The sequence below is a fragment of the Populus trichocarpa genome, chromosome 4 (assembly GCF_000002775.5).
Source record: "Populus trichocarpa isolate Nisqually-1 chromosome 4, P.trichocarpa_v4.1, whole genome shotgun sequence".
Taxonomy (NCBI): domain Eukaryota; kingdom Viridiplantae; phylum Streptophyta; class Magnoliopsida; order Malpighiales; family Salicaceae; genus Populus; species Populus trichocarpa.
Window position 1 is genome coordinate 6,732,174 of NC_037288.2, and position 23,474 is coordinate 6,755,647.

A 23,474-nucleotide genomic window follows, 5' to 3' on the forward strand; every position below is an offset into this window, starting at 1 on the left:
AGCATGAAGTCAAATATAGAATATAGGTCATCACTTTGTGTCACATGAACATAGCATCGTCTTCAATGAAAACAAGCTTTTTCCCAGTAGAAACATTTTACAAATGAAAGATCAATCAGAAACAATTTTGCAAGTGGGGAAGAGAAAAAATTTCCTAGGCTGCATTAAAGCTTACATTAAAGCTACAATGCCTTATGCCTCATGAAATATACATAATTATCCAACAATTGAGCACAATAACAAGAAGCATACCATTTAGTTAAGGTCTTTTGAAACATAGCATGGCATGCAAAGATGCCCCAATGATACTATTCTCCACAAGGATAACAATATTTTGTTCTTCTTGTTCTGCCTATGCTACTCCTTATAATCAGGATCTTGTTTGCCAAAGATCAGTGGGAATTCATCGTATTTGTCAGAGAAACCATGTTTCTCAGCCATGCCCTTCAGAGACTCATAGATTTGGTACATTGTAGGTCTATCCTTGGGCCTGGAAACAACACAGCTCCAAGCAACCTTCAAGAACTGCATAATTTCATCATCATGACCTTTCCCAACTAGAGCTTTGTCAATGGCATCTGTGCTTCGACCAATGCTCGCCAATTGATTAACCCAATCCACCAAATTCCCTTTGAATCCTTCCTCAGCATTACTGACATCTAAAGGTTTTTGTCCACTGACCAACTCCAAAAGCACAACACCAAAGCCATAAACATCACCTTTCAACGATGCAACCATAGTGCTGGAATACTCAGGAGCAACATATCCAAACTCCCCCAGATCTCCATGGACAAAAGAACTATCATTAGAATCAGGAGAACTAATCAACCTTGCCAACCCAAAGTCAGTAATCCTTGCATCAAAATCATCATCAAGAAGTATCACGTTGGAACTAATATACTGGTGAATATATGGTGGATGGCACCCATGGTGAAGCCAAGCAAGCCCTCTTGCCGCCCCAACACCAACCCTCACCCTCGTAGGCCAATCCAAAACACTAGTTTGACCAATGCCAAATCCACTCCCATGCAATTGAGAATACAAAGTCCCGTTAGGCATATGCTTATATACCAAAAGCTTTTCCACCTCAACAACACAAAAACCCAACAATGGTACCAAATTCGGATGCCTAAGCTGCCCTAACCTATTCATTTCACCCCTAAATTGCTTCTCACCAAGCTTACAAGTATTAAGCCTCTTAATAGCAAGACTAGATCCATCAGGCAAATCCGCCTGGTACGAAACCCCAGTCCTCGTCGAAATCACAACATTCTCAAAATCAAAACTATTAGTAGCAGCCAAAATATCAGCCAACTTGATCTTAACAATAGGTTTTTGAAACAATGTCACTTGAACCAGCTTATGTGACCTCAATAACCCAATCCAACTAGAATCATCACCCTTACCACCACTTCCGCCGACGCCGCCACTGCCACCACCGCTTTTTCCCTTAACAAACAACCACCACCAAATCACAAACCCCAAAATCAAAGACCCACCAGCACCAATAACCCCAGCAACAATTATAATGCCAAGACTCTTACTACTCAACCCACCACACTTCCCTAGAGGCTTACCGCACAACCCTTCATTCCCATCAAATGCATCCTTCGGAAAAACCCCCAACTCCTCCGGTATCGAACCGGTCAGATCATTAGAAGCAACTGAAAACCTTTTCAACCGGTCAAGACGACCAAAACCATAAGGAATCGAACCAGTCAGCTTATTTCCACTCAAAATCAAACTATTCAAGAACTTACAATTCACAATCTCCGGTGGGATCGGACCTGAAAACTTGTTCCCGGAGAGATCAAGAGTGACTACATAAGGCAACCAGTTACAAATCTCAGGTGGGATCGGCCCAGAAAGATCATTGTTTGAAAGATCCAGCGTTGTTAAGCTATGACAGTACTTGAGAGACTCCGGTAACTTGCCTGAGAGCTGAAACAGCGGCAATTGAAGACTGATGATTCGGTTCTCCTTCTCGTTCCAGCAAGAAACACCGTTGAGCTTACAAATGTAAGCAACAGAGTTGTTGTTGAAATCCCAAGAAGTGAGTCGACCCAGGGGGTCTGTAAAGGAGTTCTTGACTCCTTCAAGGCAGGTGACATCATCTTCTATGGCGAAAGAGAAGGCAAAGAGGGAGAATAGTAAAGAGAAGGAAATGAGGGTATTCTTCTTCATCATTTCTTGAGATTGGAATCTTGAGGTTTGTAGAGAGAGAGTTAGGGTTTGTTAGTCAGAGAAGAGGAAGAGGAAGAGGGAGACGATGGGTGGCCATTGATCGAGAAGGAGGGATGCATGGTGTTTGCATTTTAACAAAGACAACCTAAGTAAATAAATAAATAAATCTCTGTAATAATCACATGAAATATTTGATAAACAACTCTTTAGTCCCTATATTTTTAACATTATTAATATAAAGATGCGACCGAAATACAAGTTTGCTAAAATTTAATTTTTTTTTAAAAAAAAAATTTTTTTATTTTTTTAAATTGTTTTAAAATTATAATATTAAAAATAAATTTTTAAAAATATTATTTTAATATATTTTTAAACAAAAAAATAATTTAAAAAATAACTCTAACTTTAAAATCTGTGTTTGAGAGTGTGGTTGTGATTGTTTTTTAAAGTGTTTTTTATTTAAAAATATATTCAAATAATATCTTTTTAATTTTTAAAAATTATTTTTAACATATTAACATATTAAAATAATATCAAAATAGCATAGTTAAAACTTATAACTTATTACCTTGCTCCTCTTGACCTTTGATTTTGGTTTTTTATTTTTTTCTTCAGGCTAATTTTTCTGTGCCAAAATCAAGTCCATTTCTAGGTCCACTCAGAAACATTATAAAGGGGTTTTACTATAAAAAAAAAAATGCACCTCTTATATATTTTGTTGTGGATAATCATGATAAATTTTTTTATTTTTATATAATGATATTTTTTATTTTTGTAAACCCTCAATCTAAAACTTTAAAAAATTTATTAAAAGTATTATGATAAATTTAAATAAGTTTTAATCAAACATAATAATAATTGCACATCATTTAGTACAAAATTAATGAATCTTTGTCGAATGGTGGTAAATTGTAACAGCCCGACTTAACCTGTCATATATTGTCCGCTTTTGACCTTATCATTTTTATGATTTTGTTCCCGGTGATGCGAGCTCATTTCAGAGTCTGACATCCCAAAACGCGTATGACAAGTTAGCAACCAGCACTTTTAATAAGACTAGCTACTACTCTCTCACCCGTCGATGTGGGATATTACATAAATCTTGACGAAAAGAAATAAATAATAAAAAAATAAAAAATATGTTATAAATTGAGGTGAAGCTTTTCCAAATATCAGTTGAGGAATACATATAAATTTAGTAGGTTGACAGTATAAAATAATACTGGTGGCCGAGAAATTGACTTAAAATAACAAAGAAACATTGACTAGTGGCAAGATCATAAATCAAGTAAAAAATTTATCTCCCACTAGAAATAGAGGTTGGCGACCATTATTGGAAGGAAAAAAGCATTGTCTTTTTCTTATATTTTTACTCAAATCTTCTGTAAAGATAGGGTTTTGGGATATTGTAGGTGGAATTAATAAGGAAAAAACACTTTAAATCAAGAATTTAAGAGGGTTGTAGGAGATGAAAAGTTGAGAGTTAGTGAGATAAGAACAAGGGCTTTCTGGAGAATGAAGAATAATTAGAAGAGAAGCTTGCAAAGGAAGTGATAAATTGGTTTCAAAATTTACTCTATTTAATTATTATTTTTGAAGTATGGATATGTGTGGGGAAAGAAATCTCTAATTTCTCTTCTAAAGTTCGAGCAAAATTCAGGGAAAAAGAGAAATTAATTGCAAATGGGTTAATTTGCATAAAATGATTGTTAATTAGAGTGAAATGATGGAAAGAATCAACTTACAAATCAATGGGAAGTTAGCATCTTAAGCCAGCCATATATGAAATTTTGATTATATAAAATACTTGATTTAAAAAAAGGAATGATTTAATTAGAATTGCAATAGTTCTTTGTTAATATGAAAAATTCAAGAATTAAAATAGCTATAAAATTTATATAAAGGAAAAAATGTGTGTTATATGTGTATATCATGGAAGAATAAGGAAATTAAATATGAGATGAAATAGTATGGAATAGATAGTTAAAAGGAAAAATATTGAAAGTACAATATGTTGGAATCAAAGAGAATAATTATAATAAAAAAATGTTAAGTGAGAATAGAATTTTGTTATATGAATGTAGACTTATGATATGACGTGGATGATATACTAATTATAGCATCTCTTTTCAAATTAAAAGAAGCACTAGAGCTAGACCTTCCGCAGAAGGAGCTCATTTAACAAGAAGAGTAGGTAGGTGCTCGACACCTTATTCTTATTAAAATATCATACATGTTGTATTATATGTTTGAAATGTGAATAAACAAATTATATACTATAATTTGAATGATGTGTTAAGTGTTTGAATTAGAAATAAATGGAAGGATTGTTCGGTATTACAGTCGACTATTTGGATTGAAGCTATGGATATGAATGTGTGAATTAGTCGGTCATTTGGACAAAGACTATGAACATAAATGTGTAAATTAGTCGGGCGTTTAGACAAAAATTAATGTGGATTGTGGGTATCATAATTTGCTATTTAGATAAAGACTATGGATTCATATGTATGAATTGGTTGGTTGTTTGGACAAAGACTAATATGAATCATTTGGTATCATAGTCGGCTATTTGAACTAAGGCTATATATACAAATATGTAATTTATTCGACCATCTAGACAAAGACAAACGAGGAAACGGTGACTTGCCTCAAGTAATATAGATGGAATAAGTAAGAAGTATGCAATGAAAACTCTATTTTGTTTAGGGATTAATTTGATCATATTGATGATTATGTTAAAATAAAATGGTTACGATGAGCAAACTGAGTTTATTCCTTTTCCACGATGTGTTTGATTTAGTTCTGTAAGAGACTGAGACAATTAATGAACCCAGAAAATTGGGATAAAATCCCAGAAGAAATTGGTTGTGAGCAACCACAAAATCAAGTCTAGTGAGACATCAATCAAAACTCAACAGTTCATCAGACAGTGTGGGCAAAAAGTTGTTTTTTCACAAAGGTAGCTAAGCATAATGAAAAGCTAATCTGACAAGTGCACCTCAAAGTAAAATGATAAGAACGAAACAGCTTTAGCAGCAGGTTGTAGAATTTGTTTTAGCAGATCTGTAAGCTCAGCAGAAGAAAGACAAAGTAAAATGACAATAAGTTTAATTAAGACAAATAAAAAGCTTAGTAATATGTTTTGATTACTGATTTAGAGCGTGTTTGGCAGTGTAGTTGCGGGTGCTTTTCAAATAACTTTTCGTGCCAAAATGCATATCAATGATGTTTTTTCATTTTTTAAAAATCATTTTTGACATCAGCACATCAAAACGATCCAAAACGTACAAACCATATTAAATTTTAGCAAAAAAATAAAATTTCAAATTTTTTAGGAACGCGGGTTAAATCACTTTCCCAAACGCTTCCTTAAAACCAATGGCAGCAATGTAAAAGAACAAAATTGATGTAGGGAGGCGATGGAAACACATGACAAAAAAAAATTACCTGCAAAAAAGGTTATAACACCTTTAGCAGCAGATTTATCAAAGTAAAGGATTTTATCCATGCTAAGAAGCAACATTGTCTTGCTTAAACAAAGCTCCACTGGAAAATAATGCAGGGGAAGGAAAAAGGTTTGTTGTCTTAGTTTTGCTGTGAAGGAGAGGGAGATGAGAGTAAAAATAAAAAATTGAAAGCATATTGGGTTTGTATAAAGCCACATTATTATTTTTCTTATAATGAAAAATATTAATATTAAAAATATTATCTTTTGTGTTATAAATATTATTATTTTTATAATAATTAATATTATTAATAAAATAATTACTAAATTAGAAAAAAATTATTCTTAGCATGGAAAAACAACAATAGATTTGATTTGAAAGGTAAAATTAAAAATTACTACTACTACTATTATTATTATCAATAATAAATTTTAAAAAACTGTTATTAATATCGAAAAAAAACCACGTGGAAACACGTGGTGCTTGGGCTCCTGTCTCAGTGCTAGGCATATCCCAGCGCACACGTGGTGCTTGGACTGCGCCAAGCCCCACCTATCTTTGGGTCCCGCATGCTGCAGAACCCAAAATAGACTTGGGTCATGTTATACACGACCCAAATAGCCTTGGGTTCTGCCAACATCAAGATTTAATTTTTTTATAAAAATAAAAAATAAATCTGCGGTGTAGCGCAGATCATGAAACTAATGGAAAAACATAGTACAATTAAAAAGCATTAAGGAATCTACATATGAGGGTAGAATTCTAGATGAGCAAGCAAACTAAAAGGGGGAAAACACCTTTTCAATGACAACCAAAAATCAAATATATACAAGAGGTTCACGAGGTAAAGTGTCATTGAGGTTTAGCCGCTTCCATAGTTTTTGAAAAAAAAAAAGATAAATGATGAAAAGAGCAACCTTTGGGAAGAGTGCTAATAATAAGAAAATATATCAGATAATAAGAAAAAAGTATGCCTTGTATGTTCGAATCAAAGCGAGGTCAATCGAAGATAAGGGCAAAGAAGTGAACAACGGGCCAAAGCAACTAGCGTTCCAAATCTGTAAAAAAGGAAAAACATATCAGTGAGGGGTAGCAAAGCATGTGAAACGTAAGAGACACACACGTTGTTCAAGCAAAGGTGACCGTAACGAAAGCCAAAGGAGCTAATTGCCACCTGACCGACAAATCAAGTCATAAGAAGCCAACAAACTGCAGAAAAACAGTGAAGCAACTATGAAACGAAAAAAACAAAAGGGAAAAGAATCTCAAGACCTGAAACCAAGCGTAAAAACACACCATGGCTGACTGTAGTGACCTTATTGGAAAAAAGCAGCGTAATGCCTCTCAACAGAACAATGCAATGACCTGGAAAATGCAAAAAGTAATAGATCAAACTCATAATGTTAAGCTGCGATACAGTATGGCAAGTATGAAATCCGCAATGTGGGAACAACCAACAAGAAATTAATGGAGAAGATAGTGAAAGAAAGGGAGGTTTGATTTTATATAGGCTCAACAATATGAAGATATGGAAGTCAAGCAACCAGATGCTAATTTGTTCTTGACGGTAATTGGAGTTTTGGATGGAAGATGTAAACAAACATAAGACATGGACTTGGCTGAGACAACTTCGGCAACAATCTAATCTTCCATGGCTGGTTTTTGGGGACCTTAATGAAATTCTGTATCTGCAAGAGAAGAAAGGAGGGCAGCTTCGAGAATCAAAATTTATTCAAGTTTTCCATTATGTCTTGCATGATTGTAAATTGCATGATATTGGCTTTACTGCTTTTCGTTTTACATGGACTAATGGAAGGGTAGGAACTCAAGATGTGTAGGAAGTAGGAACGGTTGGACAGATTTTTAGGTGATGAGAATTGGAATGATCTCTTCTCAATCTGTCAAGAATCTAAGACTTCAGAAATTAGATCAGGCACCTATTGTTCTACGCTGAGATCAGTGATCAAGCTTCCTCACTGCACAGTAGGAAATTACCCAAACTATACTTGGATATTTAGTATTTGTTAAGGCACGACATTTTCTGTTTAAAGGCGCAAGATAGAGAGTGAGCAAGGGGGAGTCCATAAAGGTTTGGAACGATGCATGGTTGCCACAACAGAACGGTTTCAAGATTTGGACTCCTCCAAAAGTACTGGCTGAAGATGCAACCGTGAGGGATTTAACGGCTGATAATGGTATGGAGTGGAATAATGATCTTGTTGACAGCATCTTCCTCCCTTTTCAGGGATCATAAATTGAATTTATATCCAAGGAGGCCTCCTGACAAAATTGTTTGACTTTACATGAAGAATGTAGTTTTTACAGGTAAGAATGCCTACAATATGCTAGTGAAGCAGAATAGTAGATGGGCGACGCACATCCCTCCTAAAATCAGACACTTCCTGTGGAGGGCTTTGAAAAATAGCTCTTCTATTCGATCAAATCTTCTTACAAGAGAGGCAGTTGTAGATATAACTTGTGGTCTTTGTGACATTGACCACATGCTAAATCCTTGTGGTTCGCTAGTCCTTTATTGCGTATCAAACTGGATGATGGTTCTTGAAGTTCTTGAGTAAGATACGTCAGTTGGGGAAATTGCAGCAGTGGTCGCATGGACAATTTGGAAATCTCGTAATAAGCAGTGTTAATTTCGAGCATCAATAGATCCTTCATCCTATCAATCTTATGAGAACTAGCTCAGACCTGTTGATCTTGTACCAGTTTAAAGAGTCTACAGATAGTGTTCAGATCGACCACAATTTCCCATTAATGCATGCACTGCTTCTCGAGGCTCCTACAAGCTTCATTCTGATGATGTTGTTTGGGAGAATGGCAATAAAGGAGTTGGAATAGTCATCAGAAATGATCGTGGTGATATTATGGTGTCTGCATATGAAAAGCTCTCTTCTACTTCCTGCAGCGGTGGCTATGTTTTTTAGAGTGTCATGGTGGTTATGGTGTAAAATGTTATTTGCTTGAAAATATATTAAATAATATTTTTTTTATTTTTAAAAAATTATTTTTGACATTAGCATATTAAAAAAATTTAAAAACAAAAAAAAATAATTTTAAATAAAAAAATTTAAATTTTTAAAAAATACGATTTCAACTATATTCTCAAACATTATCTTAGTCACTCTTTGTTTATGTGACTAGCCTGTGTTTTTTAAAAGAATTGATTATTTTTTTGAAGTTGTTTTGGTATATTAATATTAAAATTTTATTTTTTTAAAAAAATTATTTTAATATATTTTCAAGTAAAAAAAATATATTTTAAAAATCAACTATTATTAATATTAAACACCACGCAATGCATTTGTTTTTATGTTTCAAGAGATAAGGTTTTCCCTCGAACTTATAAATTCATTACTAATCTCTTACAACTCCAACAAAGTTGAGCCTCGGACCTTTCCTATTTTTTTAGTTTAATGTAGGTGTTCGGGCCAGTTTATGTGTATCTCGACTAATACCACGAGCCCTGAAGTTAACGACCATGTAAGCCTCCAGTGGCCATCATATGAGCAACCACATGGCTTGAACCTGAGACCACAAAAAGAGCAAATCTCTTAATCCCAAGCTCTTACCACTGAGCCACCACCTACATGGTTATCGAAGGCATTATAGATCTTAGCAAATCTTTTTTTTTCTTTTTTCTTTTTATCTTTCCGCTTGTGTTATACTCCGAGAACTGGTAATAAGCTAGCCCGTGGTTTAGCTCGATTATCATAATCATGATTAATGATGACAAACGAGCCCAGCTAATAACATCTGTTGCTCACTTACTTGTTTCTGATTATAATTAATTCAAGGTTTTGGTAATTTTTTTTTTTATGGATTTTGATCATTATCATTGTATATATGATGCAATTCATTTTTACAAGGATTATATCTACGAATTGCTATATAAAAAAAATGAGGCTAGCATTTGTGCTTTTGACTACATGAGGCTAGGAGCTTCGAACATGAAAATCTGTTTGGAAGTGTGGTTGTGGTTGTTTTTAAAGTGATTTTTACTTATAAATATATTAAAATAATATATTTTTTATTTTTTAAAAATTATTTTTAAAATAAGCATATCAAAATGATCTAAAAACACAAAAAATATTAATTTGAAGTAAAAAAATAATTTTAAATTTTTTTAAAAATACTTTTAAAACGCAAAAACAAACAGGACGTTAAGACTTAAAGAATGAAGTGTCTTCCATGGTGACACTATTTTTTTTCTCCTCAATTTCTTCAAAATTCTTCAAAATGACATTTGGGATCGATTTGAGCATGACCATGGCCTTGCTTACATGTTTTTTAATTGTAATTACACGATGCTTTCAAAAGCTAGATAGTTTAAGAAATTCTTGTGAGATTAGTTGAGTATTAGCCAGCTGTCTTGTGCTTTGCTGTAGGACATAGTAATTTTTTTTTCAACAACTAAAAATAAAATAAAATACAGACGTGATCGTAACAACATAAAAAAATATTTCGTGTCAAGCAAATTTAATGCATTTGTTTAATTTTGAGACTATTATATTGAATCGTTAATGACAAACATGTGTTAACTGTAAAATTCACGAACTAGATCATGTTAATTCGACTCGTCAATTGTCTTCTTCTTCATGCTTTCCCAACTTCTCTTTCATGTTAGGTTTTTATTTAGTTTGATCGGGATAAAAAGTGAGACTAAGTTAACGAGCTATTAAAGAATTAGAAACTAAATTAAAAAAAAATTAATTAAACTTGGGTGGAATAAAATTGATGACTCAATAAAAAAGTTAGTATTTATTGGGGGACTAAAAAAAAACAGAGAAAAAAATTTAATTTAGCTAGGCCAAGTTCTAAAGTTATAATTTTAAAATCCGATCACAAGATAAGTAGGTTAATTTAAATTGATATTTTTTTTAAATAATCAAAATAAAAGTATTTTGACAAATTCTTTTTTTAAAATAATTAATGTGTTTTAAGTAGTTTTTACTTTATGAATTGAGTACTTAAATTTTTAATTAAATCAAATTGAATTAATTATTTTTTTAACCCAAATATCTTGAAATAACATCTGGATTTTCTATCACTGCCATGAATTAGTATCTTGCCAAATTGAATCATAAAGTTAGATTTTATCACTTTGATTTCTTAAAAAAGATTAATATAAAATTATGAAATAAGGTATGGACTAATTTTAAAATATACGAAGGAGAGTAGTAATAAGAGTGAAAAAACAAAACACCTCCTAAACAAATTAGCTTTATTTACTTTTGTCATCGACAAAAAGTCTCTTCGTCCGAGGAAACAAACGTCCGTAACCCTAAAAGCAAACATAGACGAAACCAAAAACCCAACAACAACAACAATTCTAACAATCGCAAGAACCAAACTTTGTTACAAGAACCGATCGTTGGTACGAGAAAGAAGAAACAACAAATCCCAATTCGGAGAAAAACGCTTATTTTTTCATATCAAATCGCATCCACGGTTTGCCTGGTATGCACTGATTTGATTTAGTTTCAAAAATTAAAGACTCACTTCAAATTTTGCAATATTAATTGTACTATAGATACATACACATATATATAGCTGATGGGTTTCTGTTATTTTATGATTTTTTTTATTTGATAGAGACATTTCTATTATGCAAATTCACAATTTTGCGGGATTTTTTTTCATTTGAGTTATGATACTAAGCTGATGGTTCTGTGTTATTCGATGATAAGAACCCTACTTTCTATACTTTGTTGTGTCAAAAGAGAGATTTTAGAAGTGATATGCACAATTTTTTGAGGTTTTTTTTTTTTTTTTTGATTCGTGTATAATTGAATCTTGGATGATATTTAGTTATGGGTTGGGTTTTGATTGTCAAGATCATTGCTTATATTTTTTTTAGATAATTCTGGACAAATGATGGAATGGGTTTTGTTTGTCTCTTGATTTTCTGAAGTGGGTTTGGTTTTATCTGAATTTTTTTTTTTTTTAATTTTGCAGTGTAAATTGTAATGGAGAGAATATTGTGGCATTTTTAGCCGATCTTTATCTGTTAATATGAAGAAGTTGTTCTGTTGATTTTGTTTTTATAACGCAATTCACAATTTGAGTTTTTTTTTCCTGTATAACTTTATTTTGTGGATGCGGTGTTTGGTTTCTGCTAATCAAGATCATGGCTTTTATATTTGTTTCGTTGTTGTTGAGAGAATTTTGGAGGAATGGTCAAGTCGGTCTTGGTTAAATCTTGGTTTGTGGAGTGGATTTGATTTTATTTGAAGATTTACGAACGTCAAGGCTAATAAGAACTCGATACGTGGGGGAATTATTGAGTAAAGGTTGATTCAAGGGCATGACTGTTGTGTGTCTGTTTCTTTTGTGCATATATTACAGGGAATAAAAGGAATTAGAACATTCGATCATCGAGAAAGAGCATTGCAGAGTGGTTTTGCTTGCAAGACATGGATCCTGGTCGCTATGGCCTTCAGCAAGGATGGGATAATAACAGCGTAATTGTGGTTTCCTCCTTAAAAATACTGATAAAAATGCAAGAAATTTTTTAGGATTGTCCATTAGTTTTTGGGCATCATCTATCTCATCCTTAAAAGAAAAATAAGAGAAAGCTGTTGGGGGCAGTGAGGATATGGAATGGATTTGCGTAACCTCCTCCTATCTTGATTGGTATTTGTTGCTGACATAAGCTTATTCTCTTGAATCCACAGGCTCTGGAGGGGTATGGTGCAGTCCATGAGCCTAACTACCGGTAAGTAAGGCCCGATGCTTGCTGTCAGGGCTTTCATGGTAAAATATTTTATTTGAAAATTTGTGTACTCTTATTTTCCTTTTTGAGTTTTGTTGCTTAAGGTATTTATTTCATGCAAGATTTTCCAGAAGCCTCTTATGCTTGATATTTTCTAAATGTCTCCTTTGTTGTGGTCTGTAATCTTATTGTCATTATTTCTTTTTCAAGCTTTGGCTCATGATTTTTCATGTCTGCCCTTCCATTAAATTATTTTATTTTAGCAGGGGTGGTGGTTCATATGATGAGAGGAGGTTTATCAATGACCGGTATTCAAGGGATAATGGATACCCAAGACATGCCATCCCCCGGAACATTCTAGAGAGAGAGAACTATCCCCCACCTCCTGCTGTTGATGTTTGGCCTCAATCAAGAAGGAGAAGTTATGAAGAAGAATACCCACTTGATAGGGAGTCAAGGAGACATGAGAGACCATACTTCGATACTTACCATGATATAGATGCTGTTCATGATCGGGATGGCAACCACAGCATCGACAACTACCGTGATCACGGACTTGATAGGGCTTCTAGGTTTGGGGAACGTGACCGTGATGATTATGCATATGATGATTATGACTATAAGTCACACACTTCTTATCAAAATAGGGAGGATAGCCATGAGAGGGATTATGAATATGGTAGGCATAGTTATGATTCTGATTATGAAAGAGGCAGCAGGAGAGATGGCAATTGGAGGAGGCGTGGATCCCATGATCGAGAACATGACAAGAGAGGTTTGAGTCAGGAAAAATCTCAGAGTCCACACAGACGGCATGAACGATCTCGGTCTCGTGGATATGATGATCGTCCTAGATCAAGGTCTCCTCGGAGCCGAAGTCATAGCCGAAGTCAAAGGGAGGACAGCTATGATGGTGGCAGGCATGAGAGGAGTGAAAGGAGGAGGGACCGTGAACACAAGCGTCAGCGTGGCCATTATGACGTGGTATGTTACATACAGCCTTCTTTATTGTTATTTACTGCCTGGCTTGATCTGTGGTGAGTCACCGGGCTTTAACAAGAATTCTGTCTCTTGTAGGCCCCATCTGCAACCGTTGTTGTGAAGGGTCTCTCACAGAAGACAACCGAGGAAGATCTTTACCAGATACTTGTAATGTCTTAGTTTACACTCTTTATCCGGGCACTGTTGCTTTTCCTCATTAGATGTTTTCATAACATTTATTTGCTTTTTGTGGCCATCAGGCTGAGTGGGGACCACTTCGCCATGTTCGTGTAATCAAAGAGAGGAATTCTGGCATCTCCCGTGGATTTGCCTTTATTGATTTTCCTTCTGTGGTATCTATCTGCCTAATCTGGCAAGGTTGCATTTTCTTTCATGAATGGCATTCAAATAATGTTTTTGTCTGAAACAGGGAGCAGCATGCACAATGATGGATAGGATTGGGGATGATGGTCTTGTTGTTGATGGCCGAAAGCTTTTCTTTGAGTACAGGTATTTCTCTTTCATCATTGCCATGATTGTGGTATCATGAAAGTCAATTGTGATTATTTATTCCATGCTAGTATCTCGAAGTTGTACATTGTGCATGTATGTTGGATCTCACATACTGGTGAATTCCAGATACATTCTTACTTTAGCTGTTGCTGGCTTCCCTAGCACTATTCTCCTTCAATATCTGACTGATGGTGGCATTTTTTGATGAAAACGCTACATTAATGTCGTTATACATACATATGGTGGCCCTATGACACATTTTTGGCTTCAAGCATAACCATTATCACTTTGATTTCTGTTGTCTTTCAGTAGTAAACCAACTGGGGGGGCAGGTGGGCCTTTTGGTCAAGAGAAATCTGGTCAGCACAGAAACATCACAGTGCCATCTGATTGGATGTGCACTATCTGTGGTTGTGTCAATTTTGCAAGGCGTACATCCTGCTTTCAGGTTTGTTTTTCCATCTCATTTTCTCCTTATTTGATTTTTTATAAGTTGAACAGTTATAATTTTTTATGAATACACAATCAGCCATTAGTTTCATTTGTTAGCACTAGCACGGCAAGAACAATTCCCCGCTGGTGCTGAGCACGCATGTCAAGTGTTGAAATGACAATCATTATTTTTTCTAGTGTTGTTTGGAGGTTAATGTGTGTTGGAAGTCACATTGACACCTTTAACATGCCATGGTGATAAGAGCCTTTTCTTAACCTCTCATTATGCCTTATTTCTGATTTGACGAGTCTCCTTTTCCTCTCCCTTCTATTAAGTGAAGTGCCCAATGTTTCTTGTTCCCGAAGTCCCTAATAAGTTTCAGCTTCTTCAAGTGATCCTTTATTTCCCTCGTTTGTGTTAAGCATGTGCTCTTTTCACTTAAGCTGAAGACCCCTTAGCTCTAGTAGAGGGGTCTCGTACAAGGGATAGATTTCCACTTTGCTTTGTGACGTGCTTTGGTTAAATAGTATGGACTTGTAATTCTTTTGTGCAGAGCTCTTGCTTAATGATTTTACAGCAAATGGAAAAGAAAAACTTTACCCAGGGATTCTGGTGGATTTTATAATGGTTTGAGAATTAAGATCCTTGAAAACAAATCGTTGAATGGCCTCTTTTATTATATGTTGCAGTGCAATGAGCCACGAACTGATGATGCACCATCAGCAGATATGACTTTATCAAATCCACCATCCTCAGGAAAGAAAGGATTTGAGGCAGGTTGGTTTGAAATGTTTCTTTTTTCCTGACATGTTTTAATATATATGCCACAACTTGCTAAGCTGACACCTAATCAGGCCCAACTCATGTTTTGGTTGTTCGTGGATTGGATGAAAATGCGGATGAGGAGATGCTTCGCTATGAGTTTTCCAAGCATGCTCCAATTAAGGTACAAAATGCTGTAAAATTCATTTTTGTTTTATTAGAAAATCCCCCCCTTTTTTGGCATGTTCATGCTTTTATCTTTCCTAATTTGCAGGATCTTCGACTGGTTAGAGACAAGTTTACTCATGTTTCAAGGGGATTTGCCTTTGTACATTTCCATTCGGTAAATTCATTTGTTATTGGTGATTGGATTTGTTGAATATTTTGTTCCTCTTATTTTTTGCTTTCCAGTTTTTCTTAGTCAAAATAATCTTTGATGGTTGTCATGCAATTCAAACAATTACGAGTCCAAATTTATTATAAACAATACACAACTGACAAATATATGTTAGGAGCTAAGGTAAACTTAATAACAGTGATTCAGTGGTATTTTTATGATGAAATTATTTAGAAAGATTATACAACAAACTATGATTTGGTGGTATTGTTTTTCCTTTCACCTTCCATTCTAGGCTATAAAACTAATACAAACAGTGGTACCATGGTGGTTGTCGCATATTTTGAATGTTGCTGATATCTATAGCTTAGCTACCCAATGAAATCCCATTTCAGACTGATGTACTTTAGGTACTTTGTGTTACTTAAAGATTTTCTTTTGAAATTTTAGTTGTATGGCCTCTGCATCCTGCAAGACCCCTGCCCCTCTGTATGAAGATTTTACTTGCTCTTTTCAGAATTAGAGACACAACAAAAGGGAGTTCCTAGCAGAAATAATAGATGCATTCTTTGCAATCATATGGTTCTTGTCTTGTAGGTTGAGGATGCTACTAAAGCCCTTGATGCGACCAATGGAACCACTCTTGAGAAGAATGGGCAGATCTTAAGAGTGGCATATGCAAAGAGCATTCTTGGCCCAGGGTCGTCAGGACCATCGCAGTCAAGCAGCTTAGCAGCTGCTGCGATTGAGGCAGCGGCATTTGCACAACAGGTATATCAATGAATCTTTTCTTCAACTATTGTATTTTCTTTTTTGTCGCACATTTTAAATTGAAGCACTAAATTTTACATGGTTTGCTCATACTTAGAATTTGAAAGCCCAGGGAAAAACAACTTTTTTTTGGATGAAGAAAATCAACACAGCCTAGAAACTACTTTAATTTTCTGTTATTTGAAGTCACTGAAAGCTTTTCATGAAGTGATTGTTGGTGGGGAAGTTGGAGAAAGTTGACATTGTACTTGTACTATGTACTATGTACTATGTACCATAGAAATGTAAAAGATACCTTCATATCAAAGGCCCCTTTTTCTGGAGAAATGGTTCTGTGAAGTGAAGATTGATGAACAGATTAGAGAAAATTGATATTCTGATATGATACATCTATTTCATACCTCAGAATAGCCACTTTAGGAAGTTTTTTATATTATTATCTGTGAGGCTGTAGGCATTTCTTTTGATCAAAGACTAAATTTCACTATCAACTTGTAATTTGTTTATGGCAATCAGTCAGGTTGACAAGGAAAACTTTAGATGAATGTGTCTGGGTGTTTGTCAAGGTGCTACTTCCACGTTAATGGATTTGTGCTCGAACTTTTTGATGTTGATCTTTTTGTGATTTCATTGATGCATTAGACACAGGTTTTGTTATGGTTCATTGAATGGAGATATAACTCCTAAGAATTCTCTTCTTGTCCCTATCACTTCTCTGTCTCTTGGAATATTAGTGAATATTATTGTTATATTCTAGTTATATTACTACCTGTACCCTTCATCTTAATTCTTTGTGCTTGCTTTCTGGTTTTTGAATATGCTGATTTTAAATATGATATTTGAGTTCTTCAAATTTTATTTTTTCATCTTTTAGTATGACGCTGTTGGCTGGGCACCTAAGGAATATAACCCAGATGAAAAACAATCTGTCGGTGGGCAGGAGCAAGCTGGTGGGGAGATTACAGTCCAAAAGGATGGTTCTGCTGCACAATCTGCTTTTGTGTGGGATGAAGCATCTGGTTATTACTATGATGCTGCTTCTGGCTTCTACTTTGATGGAAATACAGGTTCCTTCTACATTTCTTGTTTGATTTGCACCTAGTGGAAGATAACATTTTGCATGCATTGTGGATTTGAGCTATTGTTATAATGAATGTCGTAACTTGATCTAGGCATCTTTTACTAGATGGCAAGTTTCTGATTGTTGTCTTCATGTTAAAAAAAAATCCAGAAGGGGCATTGCTGTTTTCATTTTTGTGGTATAATTGGATAGATAACTGGTGTGTTTGGCTCTTTGCAAATGCTTTATCCATGGGTTTTCTCCCTGGTACAAGCTAATAGATTTTTCCCTCCCTGAAGTAGTATAAAGATATATTTTCATTTTTATTCCTGTCAAGAAGTTTTATCTGATTATACTCTTGTGCAGAGAAAAAGGAGGGAATACTATTCCTGTGTGGAACTTGGAAATCATGTTCATGTTTAACTGTCTTTCTAGGAACGCTAGCATTCTTGCTAGTACAAAATCATTAAGTTTCAAGCTAGTCACTGAGATTTTGAGAGCAAATGCTAAGATAGTTCCTGTAGATCTTGCAAAAGTGCTGATTAGGCAGAATATTTTGGGAACATATGACCTACTTTTTTTTTTGATAAGTTTGTGTGGGCATATACAGTCAGTGGAGATTTTTTGACTGTTATTTCTATTTTAACTTTGGAGCTTGAAATTCCCAGCTTCTAATAACTGCCTGGACAATGGTGATTTGTATGCAGTAGGAAAAATGTAGTGGGACAACTACATGAGTTTATAAAACGGAATAAGGTGCTTACAACTTTACATGTATGGTGCATTTGCTTGTGATTTACTTCATTGTCATCCATGAATTGACGGGAGCTACTTAACTGTATGCCTGCTTTACTTTTAGAGGCTTGCGATCCATAAATTAATCTCATAAATTTCTTTTGAGGAACATTTTGACCTTCACTTCTAGTTTTCTGAAGATGCAATTTTGTGTCTAGTTTCCTTGGACAAGTTGTTTTCAATTTGGTTCCTTGTTGAGGAGAATTGTGATGAAAATTTAAAACTTGGTTATTGTTCCTTGGGAACCAGTGTTGTCAAAGGCGAAAGGTGCTAATAAGCGCCAAGCCTAGAAAATGCCCGAGGTGCTAGGCGCACACCTAGGTGCTCACTCGAATGAACAAAGGCGCTCAACCTGTATGATATAAAAAACTAAATGTATAATATTATATTATGATATATAAATCTAAAATATATACCAATTAAGATTAGATCATTAGAAAATCAAAAGAAAATATAAAATACCATATAGTCATATAAAGTTACATTTTTCACCTTTAAAACAAAACAAAACAAAACAATTTAAAGTAGTAAGTAGCCAAATAGATTAAAACGCAAACTTAAATATCATCATTGTTCATTAATCTTCAAAAACATCTTCATCAATGCTTTCCTCTCCTTCACTTGAGCTCTCCATATCGTCCATTTCATGATTATAATCCAAATCTTCATCTCTTAAACCATACTGCACTTGTTTAAAACTAGAACATGATCCCTCTTCATGTGTAGTTCTAGCACTTGATGTTCATATACCTCTCAACTTTGTTTGTTGTCTAGTATTGGTTCTAGGGATTACAAATAAATAATCACAGTACCACTACTGCTGGAATAATGAAAAGTTGAAAACAGGTGAGGTGGCAAGCCCCCAAGTACACACATGGTCAACATGATGTAAGTTTGTAACAATTAATCGAGAAAAAGTGGCCAAGTTCAGTACGCATATTGACTACACACACTCACACACGCACAAGCAAACTGTGTGTACTAGTCTAGTCATGGTCAAAAATATATAAAAGTAATCTTTGTATTGATAGAATATAATATATATCATATACAAGCAAACTGCATGTGTCATGACTTGGTCAAATAATCTTTGTAATTTGCCACATACATAGGTCCAGCTCCACAGAATTTTTATATGATATAACTTAGTAGAATTTTTATATGAGAAATTAAGAAAGAAAAAGATGAGATGATAGAAGAAAAAAATCATAAGGAATACCTTTGTTTTTTATCTGTCTTCACTCTTGACTTCTTTCTCTTCTTCTTTGGTGGTGTTTCGTGGTTGTTTCTGTTCTTGTTTCAATTTTCACGTCTGTTTCTTTTCATCTTTAACTTTCACGTCGGTTTCTTTTTTTCTTTTTTACCTTAATCTATGTTTTTTACAAAACTACCCTTATGTTTTTTTCTTGTGTAAGACCAGAAAAGGAGACGAACAAGACAAAATATAAGTCATTTTTTAAAAAAAAGCAGAAATCAAAGAGACGTCTCTTCAAACTAATCCTGAGTGTCAGTGTCAGTGTCAGTGTCATATAATTTTCATCAGGCGACACCTTTATCGCCTGCCTCCCATGCACAGGCTAAGAAAGGTGCCACGGCTTCGCCTCGCCTCGCCTCCCCACCGGCGCTTAAGCGAGCACCCAGGCACCATTTGACAACACTGTTGGGAACATCTTCAAAGATTCGGCAGGAAGAGATTATTTTGCTGTGGTGAAGTGGTTGTCTTCTAGGAATTTTTTTCATGTTTGTTGCTGTGAACTAAAAACATGCTCCTCGGAAAGTGCACAGAGACCCAGGCATGGTGTGGAATTGCAATTGCATTGTATGAGATAAATTTTTTTGTATCCACGGGGATGTCTGTTAAAAGAATTTGGGTGGGGAATCATATACCCCTTCTGATTGATATGGTGTTTGGTATGTTTTGGAGTGAAACTTTGTGAGGTTTAAACCCTAGTAGAATGTGCATTTGCCATTAAGGTGATCATATTTCCTGCTAGCATGGGGAATGTTTTATGCTCTGTTTAGAATTATTTTCTAGGACAAGAACTTTGAATACAGTTTGAATAGTTGTTACTAGCATTCTACATGGGTCATCTTAGGAGTTTAAGCTGAAATCATAATTCCTTTGCAAGTCATCGGCTCTTTGATTGAGTATTATGCACTTGTAATATGCAGGTCTTTATTATGATGGTAACAGTGGGGTTTGGTACACATATGACCAGCAAACTCAGCAGTACATCCCTTACACGGAGAACAGTGACAATAAAGCTTCTGGTAAACAGTCCGAGAATTCCAAGTCATCTGATGGTTCCAGTAACAGAAAAGTTGTAATTTCTGCACCGGCTGCTACTATAACATCATCCGTGGAGAAGCCTGCCTCGTTACATGATGCAGTCCAGGCTGCTGCTACAGCAGCATTAGCTGCTGAGAAGAAAGAGAAGGAGAAGGCAAAAGAGATAAAACTTGCTTCAAAGAGCAGTATTTTGGCTAACAAGAAGAAAATGAACAACGTATTATCAATGTGGAAGCAAAGGAGTCATGAAGGACAAGCCACCCGTGTGGCTCTTGATGATAGTCACCCATCTGTTCCAGCTGATGATAGGCTCTTTTCAGCTGGGCAATCCACAAAGAGCAAGTTTAAATCTGATTCAACAACCACAAAGGAGAACACTATGTCCAGTTCAGGAGTTGCCGCAACCCCATCTGCCCAAACTACTGGTTTGGAGTCTCCAGTGAAGCCAAGACCTGCGAGCAACAGTTCAGGAGGGACTTTGATGGGAGTTATAAGGGGCTCTGGACGAGGTGTTGTGAAGTCTGATACTTCATATTCTATACCATCTGCTGGTGTTTCTACATCCAATGCTGCCATACCACTAACTATGGCAGGTTCATCAACAAATTCTGATACATTTCCAGCTGCAACTCCTTTTAGGACAGATGCATCTGCGTTGGGCTCTTACACACCACCTGTTGCTGCTGTGAGTGGAAAGAGGAGATTTTCTGAAATGCCACTGCCTTCTGCTTCTACTCACAAGGAGCAACCACAGACTTCCTACAGGGATCGAGCAGCTGAAAGGAGGAGTTTGTATGGTTCATCTTCTGTGGGAGATGATTTGCCTGACATGGATTCACGTAAGTTTTAGCGATATGTTTTTTACTATACCTTTATTTTTACAAGGTCATAAGATATTAGGAACACTGTACTTGGTACCTTTTACTTCTGTCTGCTTAGTTGCCCTGGATATCTATCAGATCTTGGTTTTCTCAAACTTCTCGGTCTGAGTGAATGGGTCCCAACACTTTACTTTATGTCTTGATAGAAATATTAACTTGTGAGGAATCCTTTGTGTTTTCTATTTGTGATCTCTTAAAGATCGAGAGTCTGCATTCAAAAGGAGTGCTTTGGATTCAATGCCATTTCCCCCTGGTGTTGGAGGAGGACGTGGGATTGGAGATGCTCAGAGCTATGAGGTGATTACAGCTGACAAGGCACTTGGCGAGAGCAATGTAGGCAATCGAATGCTTCGCAATATGGGCTGGCAAGAAGGCTCGGTATCATTCCTTTCTCTTGCTCCTGACAATTTTAACTGCTAATTTATTGACCACTGTTCGCAATGGTTATTCTTTTGAAATGGGTTGTAGGCTGTAAATCATTGGTTACTGCTGATAACGATGCCAGTCATCCTTGTGAAATATGGGTTTTAGTTAGTGCAGCCTTTTCTTCCTTTTCTATAATCATATTCTAAGTATTTTGAAAGCAAATTCTCAAAAGTGCTCTTAAAAAATCTTCCATTTCTGTACAGTTTTGCCAATATTCGAAATGACTTCTATCATATGATGTTCCTCTCATCTCTTAATGGCCACTATGTTCTGTTACTTGCTTGCTGCCCTACACCGTTAAAGTTGAATCATATATACTGGTTGTCAATGCTTTTGCATCAAGCATGCAACTAGTTTCATTACAGTTTTGCCAATATTCGAAATTACTTCTATCATATGATTTTCCTCTCATCTTTTTATGGCTACAATGTTCTGTTACTTGTTTGCTGCCCTACACTGCTAAAGTTGAATCGAATATACTGGTGGTCAATGCTTTTGCAGCATTCATGTAACTGGATTCTAATTCTTATTCACTGTGGGGATTGTCTTCTCTGGTTTTTGGTGATCGATGTGATTTGCAGGGACTGGGGAAGGATGGAAGTGGAATGATTGAACCAGTCCAAGCTCAAGCCATAGATAGGAGAGCAGGACTTGGGAGTCAGCAGAAGAAGTTGGATCCTAGCCTTGAGGTACAGGCTGGGGATAGTTACAAAACGCTGATTCAAAAGAAGGCCCTTGCCAGGTTCAGGGAGATGTCGTAGGGGTTGTAGATTTGCCGCTTAGGCTCTGAAGCTGAGGACATCGTGGTATTTTGTGGGGCAAATGCATTTAGGTGATTTACTGTAGCTCAAATTCCTTCTGTAGACTTGTGAAAATTAATTTATAGAAATTCCAGAATCTTGTCTCAATTGTTTCGATTCCTTTTCTTCCCCGATGACAAGAGTTGCAGTCCTGCCTGCAGCCAAAGGTGCACCAATATCAAATACCAACATGCCATTGTAATGACCAAAAAGAAAAGGGAAAATCGAAAGGGATGAATAGGTTAATAGTACAAGGTAAAAACCTAAGAAAGGGATGAATAAATTCCATGTTCAATTAAAGAACTTGGTTGCGCTAAGTATTATTCTTCTTGAACTGAGCTTGCATTCGACAGCAGGCAGCAGCTACAGACAATATTGACAAAGCCCACTGCAAAACGACTCAATCTGAATAATCACTGATGGTTTGATCAAATACATAGGAGGCTGTTTGGTTGTGATCAACTTTGATGGAGGACTATAGATTTGACCATTTCACAGGATTTTTGGGTCCGACTTTCTTCCCTTCCATGTTTTCATGTTTTCATGTTTCGTGTATTGATGGATTTTATGGTTGTAGTTTGAAAATATAAATTAAAAAAAAAGGTTATAAATTATAGTTTTTTTTTAATTAAGATTTCAAGAAAGATTTTAGAGTAAAATTATGGTTATGATGTATGTCAATTAATTAAATACTTTTTAACAGGCAAAACATATATCTAATTATTTTTCATTTTCTTGGATTATATTTAATTAGTGTTTCATTATATATATAAAAAAAGAAGATATAAAGATTGTAAAGACATAAAAAAAACAACTTTGGATTGAATTTTCATATTTTTAAAATAAAAGGATAAATTTTTATTTTTATTATCTCAATTTTTTATATCTCAAGAAAATAACTAAACTCCATATTTAACTCTTCCTATGGGGTTTTGTTTACTTCTATGTATGACTAAAGTCTTGCTCAAGGAAGGTTGCCCTGTTTGTTTTAAAAGCGTTTTTAAAATTATTTTAAAAAATTTAAATTTTTTTTTATTTAAAATTAAATTTTTTTTAGTATTTTTA

At 35.2% G+C, this 23,474-nt stretch overlaps 2 protein-coding genes across 4 annotated transcripts; one reads left to right on the plus strand and one right to left on the minus strand.

Annotated features, from left to right (window-relative positions):
• Positions 1 to 61: 61 nt before the first annotated feature.
• Positions 62 to 2,337, minus strand: LOC7493582 (probable inactive receptor kinase At1g27190). Its single transcript, XM_002305202.4, has one exon. The coding sequence runs from the start codon at positions 2,185 to 2,187 to the stop codon at positions 358 to 360; it is 1,830 nt and encodes a 609-aa protein (XP_002305238.3). The 5' UTR covers positions 2,188 to 2,337; the 3' UTR covers positions 62 to 357.
• An 8,602-nt stretch (positions 2,338 to 10,939) lies between these two features.
• Positions 10,940 to 22,517, plus strand: LOC7487417 (SUPPRESSOR OF ABI3-5). Of its 3 annotated transcripts, none has more exons than XM_024598419.2 (16): positions 10,940 to 11,105; positions 11,994 to 12,109; positions 12,323 to 12,363; positions 12,624 to 13,344; positions 13,438 to 13,509; positions 13,602 to 13,694; positions 13,772 to 13,851; positions 14,164 to 14,302; positions 14,977 to 15,064; positions 15,142 to 15,233; positions 15,324 to 15,392; positions 15,984 to 16,157; positions 17,032 to 17,224; positions 20,185 to 21,141; positions 21,383 to 21,561; positions 22,191 to 22,517. In XM_024598419.2, exons 2-16 carry the CDS (start codon positions 12,062 to 12,064, stop codon positions 22,368 to 22,370), a joined length of 3,126 nt encoding a protein of 1,041 aa, XP_024454187.1. In that variant the 5' UTR covers positions 10,940 to 11,105; positions 11,994 to 12,061; the 3' UTR covers positions 22,371 to 22,517. The 3 variants fall into 3 exon arrangements, with proteins under 3 accessions (XP_024454187.1, XP_024454189.1, XP_024454188.1); XM_024598421.2 differs by having other exon boundaries at positions 14,167 to 14,302; XM_024598420.2 differs by having other exon boundaries at positions 12,627 to 13,344.
• Positions 22,518 to 23,474: the final 957 nt, after the last annotated feature.

What these genes read in the sequence shown, in the direction of transcription:
- LOC7493582 (XM_002305202.4), bottom strand. Translation starts at nt 2,187, where the DNA reads ATGATGAAGAAGAATACCCTCATTTCCTTCTCTTTACTATTCTCCCTC.
- LOC7487417 (XM_024598419.2), top strand. Translation starts at nt 12,062, where the DNA reads ATGGATCCTGGTCGCTATGGCCTTCAGCAAGGATGGGATAATAACAGC. An exon ending in AGCGTGGCCATTATGACGTG is followed by an intron (nt 13,345 to 13,437) that starts GTATGTTACATA and finishes TGTCTCTTGTAG; the next exon opens with GCCCCATCTGCAACCGTTGT. An exon ending in AAAGAAAGGATTTGAGGCAG is followed by an intron (nt 15,065 to 15,141) that starts GTTGGTTTGAAA and finishes ACACCTAATCAG; the next exon opens with GCCCAACTCATGTTTTGGTT.